Source organism: Setaria viridis, chromosome 7 (assembly GCF_005286985.2).
Source record: "Setaria viridis chromosome 7, Setaria_viridis_v4.0, whole genome shotgun sequence".
Taxonomy (NCBI): domain Eukaryota; kingdom Viridiplantae; phylum Streptophyta; class Magnoliopsida; order Poales; family Poaceae; genus Setaria; species Setaria viridis.
Genome location: NC_048269.2, coordinates 1,432,907 through 1,439,353, shown reverse-complemented (window position 1 = coordinate 1,439,353; position 6,447 = coordinate 1,432,907). Strand labels below are relative to the sequence as shown.

Genomic DNA, 6,447 nt, shown 5'->3' with positions numbered 1-6,447 from the left:
GCATTGCTGGTAGTATACAGTCTTTATACAGACAAAAATTAAAGGATCACATACTACTTCCATACAACTTCAAGTAAGTGTGTGTATACCATCTATATTTATTTTCTTTTTCCTTACCTAATTAATGTTAGTTACCTCTAATATATATATGAACATTTACCGGATCCCGCTGGATCCTCATTATTATTAACATTGATCGAAGTCACGTCACTGTCTTCGATTCGTTGAGGAGAGATCTGAAGGAGTACCAAGACGTGCAACACACGCTAGACATGTAATAATTCTGGACCTCTATCTCTATACAAAATTTTATTTCCGAAATTTTCACCTAACACTATATCATTCATTATTTTAATCCGCAGAGCATGGAGAGAATTCATCAGGGCAGACAAATCAGGTCAATTCAAAGAAAAACTTACATGGAGAACAGACTTCCCAGTACGTATGAAGTCTACACATTTTGTAGATCCTATATCATGAATATTTATTAACTTCATTATTTTTCCCCACAACGGTTATGTGTAAAATAAAACTATTAATAGTTATTTATTTTCTGCAATTGTTCGTGTAAAATTCACATATATGTATCCAAATTACAGATGTGAAATATTCAATTGTGACTCTTGAAGAAGGAAAGAGTAGCGGCAATATGTGAAGGTCTCATTTGATTCCTGATGGACGAGGTGGTAAATCCAGAAGGAGACTTTTATTATGATGGATGAAAATTAGACGCTCCCAGCACCTTGACCGGAAGATCATTGTAGATATATATATAGTTTGATTTAGTTTGTATATATATATGTAATATGTACACTAATTAGATTTGTATATATATATATAGTACCCTAAGAATTGTATAATATTTGTATAAATACTTGTTTGATTCATTTAAATAATTATTTGATTTGTTTAAATAACAGTTTGATTGATTTCATTATTAAAAAAAAGTTCTCAACTACTAAAGGTTAACTAAAGGGGTACGTGAGATATGCACGAAATTATAGGCACCATGCAGATACCTGCATGGTGCTGTACGCACGCATCCCAGTTTGTTTTACAAACCGTGATTAAAGAGGCGACCTTTAGTCCTGGTAGAGGTCTGTCCACCACCTAGGGTGACAGCTCCGTTAGTTCCGGTTGGTTTTACAAACCGAGACTAAAGGATGGTCTTATATCCCGGTTGAAGGACTCATGATAAAAGAACCCTCTTTTATCTCGATGGATTAATCCCGGATGCATTTTCGGGAGATATGCAGTCTACGAACCGGTACTAATACCGAGTTCTCTTGTAGTGCGACGATGCATAGCCTCGCTTGTATTGTATGTACAGCCGACTAGTCACCAAGCAGCTAGCCATTCCAGAGAGAATCAAATTTTAACTGCATTTATTTCGGCCGTATTAATATTCCACTCCGGATGCGCAAAGGCCATCCTTTCATGCAAATAAGAGAATCAATGCACCAGAATAAATCCAAATATGTGGTATTTAATTTGGACTTAATTTTTCCGAATCAACATTTCATCAATGCATTTCGCCAAACTTGGAACGTGTGTGAAACATTTCATCAACGCATTTCGCTTTATGATTCACAATCACTGTATACTAAAAAGATTCCTGCAAAACGCTCTGGCGCCTGACCATGAAGGCGAACGTCTTTAGAGCAATATGAATTACGTACAAATAAATGTCACTAAAATCAGATTCTTCAGGTCGTCGGTGCATGCATTGCTGCTAACCGGGGTATGCACTCCTATATATACTCGACTCCGATCCAGGTGCCTCTCCCGTCATTACCCCAGCGCCCAAACACACTTGTGGTAACTGTTAACTACTATCCGAGAGGTAGCACCATGGCCAAGCAGCATCTCCTCCTCGTCGTCCTCGTGGCTTCCATCCTCCACGCTACTGCTTCCTCCCTAGAAACCACTTCTTCTGCCAGTAACTCGACAGTTGCGGCGGCGGCCTCGACAGTGTACGACGTTCTGGAGCAGAACAACTTGCCACGGGGCCTCCTCCCACAAGGCGTCCAGTCGTACGTGCTCCACGACGGCGGCGCCCTACAGGTTACGCTGCCCGGCGAGTGCAACGTCTTCGTCTCCGTCGCCGGCAAGCGGTTCCATTTTCGGTACGGCAGTAGTGTAGCCGGGGTCATCCAGTCCGGATCCATCAGCCGTGTGTCCGGCGTGAGGGTGCAGGCCGGATTCGCGTGGCTGGGGTTCAACCAGGTCCAACGCGCCGGGGATCAGCTCAACATCCAGCTTGAGAAGTCCACGCAGTCGTTCCCGGTTAGCGCCTTTGCGCAGAGCCCACGCTGCAGCTGAGAGAGGCTCCGATGATGGATCGGCAGCAGGAAGAGCCCAAGATTGGTGTTGTGTATATGCACAGCCTTTTGATTCGTGGCCCATACGTGCTGGTGAATATATTTTGAGTGAATAATACTTCAATTTTGTGCTACATTGCGGCTTAATGCTTTAATGATGGATTAACATATTTTTTGTTGTCCACTGATTATTACACTTGCTCAAGTCCTCCATGCTCGCTACAGTACTTCTTGAAAAATACTCGCTGCCCTAGCTCTACATTTCATCTTCTACATATCGTTCCCAACAGATGCTTATTAGTAGTGTGAATTGTGAAAAATACATTGTTGCCAAATAGGAATAAGAGTAGTTGGGACGGTTTACGTACATTATCGATAAATAAAAAATATCGGTGGTTAGTGATAAACGGAAATATCGGATATAACGGGATGATATCGGCGATAGATAAATTGTTTCGGACAAAATTTATTAAAACAAACCCTCAATTTATGCAGAAATAAATATATATTCTCTACAAACTAATCAGACTGAGAGTCGGGTTATACCCCATCAACGCCTCCCCTCTTGCCCTTTGATAAGATTACCCCAAACTAGAGTCTCTAATTAATTAGTCAAGACCAGATCCATATAGTCCTTGTGGTTGCACGGTTTTTCAAGGATGGTGGCTCCATGTTCCAATTAATACATGGTATTCTTGTAAAATAATCATATATATACAAGGATGGTTAGGAACACTTACCTTTCTCCAAAGAAAAGTTAATCTTACCGCTCTTCAGCTCTTGCTCTCTTAGAGCTCTTCATCTTCAAATCTTTCAAACAGCGATCCTTCTACTCGAAATAATCACCGGCACAAACATACAACCAAAGAAACAAGTACAACTAAGAGCAATACACCAAATCAAAAGAAAGCTTTAAAAGAACGTACTAAAGGATAAGACTCCATGCGAACGTAAGGAACTAAGTTTGAAAAGGTAAAGCTATCGAGAGATTTGAATTATAAAAGAAAGGGAAAAGCCTCCATGCTTCATATATTTTAATAAAGAAAACAATGTAAAGATAGAAAATATCCTTAGCAATTTATATTTATATATGAAAGTACAATGTAGAACTTACTCAAATTTTATTTATAAACATTGAAGTACAATTTATGCAAATTAGACATTTAATTTGAAAATTAAGTATATGTAAATATTTAAGCGCATAGCTTTATGATTCTGGTTTAACAAACCAAATATAATTCAAAAACACATTTGCGTTTACATTTGTGAAATTAACATTTAATTATGAAAACTCAAGATATAACTTATGTAACTTTTATTTATAAAACAAATTGAATAAGAATTAATTGAACTAAGATTAATTTATAAAAGCCGAGGTATACCTATAATTAACTTTTAATTGGAAGAGTTATTTAAATAAACATTTACCAAGTTTACATAAGTTATGAAAATGCGGGGTTGAACTCTAATTAGATTTTAATTAGAAAAGCAAGTATATAAGTACTTAATCATATTAATATTTTGGACAAATTACAAAATAGAGAATATGATCAACATCGCTTCTAATGCGTAATTTAATTGATATGAATCTAACGCAACAAGATGGAGAACAAAAATGTGAAATGCTCATCAGAACGGGGAAGGATATGGACCTGAGGTAATAAGGTGGATTGACATGAAATTAATTAAAATTTTTAGTTGTTTGCTTTGAGATTCTTATAGTTTTCATGGAGAGGAGTACCGGAGCAAAACTTTATTTGTAATACTGGTAAAGGATAATAGTGTGTTTGGTTCGTGGTATGCTACTGTCAAAAATCATCCAATCCAAAAACCGCTCCTCATGGAGTTGTTTGGCAGCATTGTCCATTGTAAGTATGTTTCACGCAGTGATGCCAAAAGTACTCTGAGGAATTATGGGTGGTGATGAGTTGTGTTTACATAGCCCCCTTTGCATTGCTGCGGGAGGTGCTTCTCCACCAACTCCACCCGAAGCACTACTACCAAACAGCAGCAGGGTGGACGGCTTCAGCGGATAAGCCTCCCAAAGCCCGTTGAGAGGAGCCCATGGGCAGAGCTGGAGCCCACCCCACGGCCCTTCCATTTTTGCCATCCATTACCATGGGAGGGACCTGCAGGTGGAGCAAAGCAAGAGAAGCGGAGACGGAAGTGAGAACGGATGACGGCGACAGGCTAACCAGGAGTACCGGTGGCAATCACGTAGCAAAGCTGGAGGATAAGGGTGGCATAAGATGGCACGACACAGCAAGCAACGGGAGGCAGGGGCAGGGGTAGGGGCAGCTGGCAACGGCAAGAACGAGAAGATCGGGGGTGCAGGAGGTGGGGGCTGCTTGGGGTGGTGGGTGACGACATGGGGCCTGGTGGGCAGACACCGATGGCGGCACGGGCATAGGCGGTGGAGTGATGGAGAAGAGAAGGGGAAAGAGTCGGATAGAATGGATAAGAAAGAGAGGATGGGAAATAAAGAGAGAGAGAAAAAAGATAGGAAAGAAAACTAAGAAGAAAAGAGAAAAAAGAGATGGCTATTATGGTCATTTCACATTTTATCCATTTAAATAATCAGGAGAAGCCATTTTACGGAACGTCTTTCGAACTAGATAAGCTAGTGCGAAAAAAAAACTGCTCCACCAAAGAATCCACAGCTGGAACCATTTCACCCAAAAGTACAGCCCTACCAAACTAGCCCATAGCATGATGGTGACCAGCTAGCCATGTTTCATTATTATTACCGAATTAATATTCCATAAAAAATCAGGTTTTGTTTCACCAACCAGACATGAATGCAAATTAAATAAAGGAATCATTTTAGATTACTTGTTTTTTAGGATCACATTATTGAGGAGATGTGCTAGAAAAAACATAGTAACTTTCTCAGAAAATTCGAAACAATTCTGCCATCAGGCAGTATACGTTAATCAATAGTAATAATAATAGCTATAAACAGAGCATAGCTTAGTTACCTAGATTAGGTGTGAAACGTGGCACCTGGTTTCAGTTGTGGGCTCGACATGAGCACTCGCACATATTTTAGGTTTCATTTTAGGGAACAACGGTGATTCTTAGCTATAGAACATGTTTGTCCATAGCGAGGTGCTAGTTTTGGCTTCGTCAGTCTCAAAATCTCCTGATTCCTTCTATAGAAGGTATAGTGCTTATAGAGGCAAAATTGTGTGCCAGCATTTGTCCATGTAATGTATGTTCTGTGCGGTAACAATTTTTTGTTATAAGGGGATGTTTGTTTGTTTGAGCCTCTTGGCGCTTTTGGTCCTTTGGCTATTGGGACCTCTGAAAGCCCAGTAGCTCCAAAACCTATCAGCCAAAATCTTCCTGCCATGAGCTTTTCATGTTCCAGCTTTTAGAGGTGTTTGGTTTAGGACATCCCAAAAGCTAGCGGTTGAAAAGCCCCAGAAAATCAAACAAACAGGGCCTAAATCTTATTAAGAACTATATTCAAGTATAAAGTTTATCTCCATCCTTCAATATTAGACAGTTTTCTTCTAGAACGAACCCAAGACATAGCTCCACGAGGATGAACTCTTCTTCCTGCTTTCCCCCCACCCCTTCTCTCTTCTCTTCTTCTTCTCCCCTCGTCTTTCTCATCCCCTAGCTCTGCTCCAATGAGGATGCACCCTGTAGGGCTGCAGAAGCACACCAACCCGTGGATCCGCCACTGGTTTTCTTTTAATGTAAGCCACCTAGAAGACACCGACCAAAAATGTTCGACATCAACCACGATACATATTGCTCTATTAGCTTGATTTTAATTCGTAACCTTCAATTCGATCTCCAGTTCAATTAAAACTTACTTGAGAAGGTTTATGGAAATTAAACGAAGCTAAGAAGATCAATCGGCCAGCTACGAAAGCTCCCTGATCCAGGCACCATTCCAATCGGCCGTCCAGCCGACGGTTCCATAGTATCAGCCTGCCACGTCAGAAATCGGCACGGGGGCAGATACTGCTAAGGCGCTCCGGGGTGCGGCGCCGATGATACTATACAATGAGGTGGCCGGTTTGCTACGCCACCAGATGCCGACCGCTCAGCCGGCCACATTACCACAGAATCCGCCGCACGCTTTTGTTCATCACCTGGTCATCCCGCCGCCGAT

The 6,447-nt window shown here is 40.9% G+C and overlaps 1 protein-coding gene across 1 annotated transcript; it reads left to right on the top strand.

Moving 5' to 3' along the window:
* The first annotated feature begins 1,851 nt into the window (after positions 1 to 1,851).
* LOC117841363 (uncharacterized) lies at positions 1,852 to 2,322 on the top strand. Its single transcript, XM_034721722.1, has one exon. It carries the CDS (start codon positions 1,852 to 1,854, stop codon positions 2,320 to 2,322), a length of 471 nt encoding a protein of 156 aa, XP_034577613.1.
* The last annotated feature ends 4,125 nt before the right edge of the window (positions 2,323 to 6,447 follow it).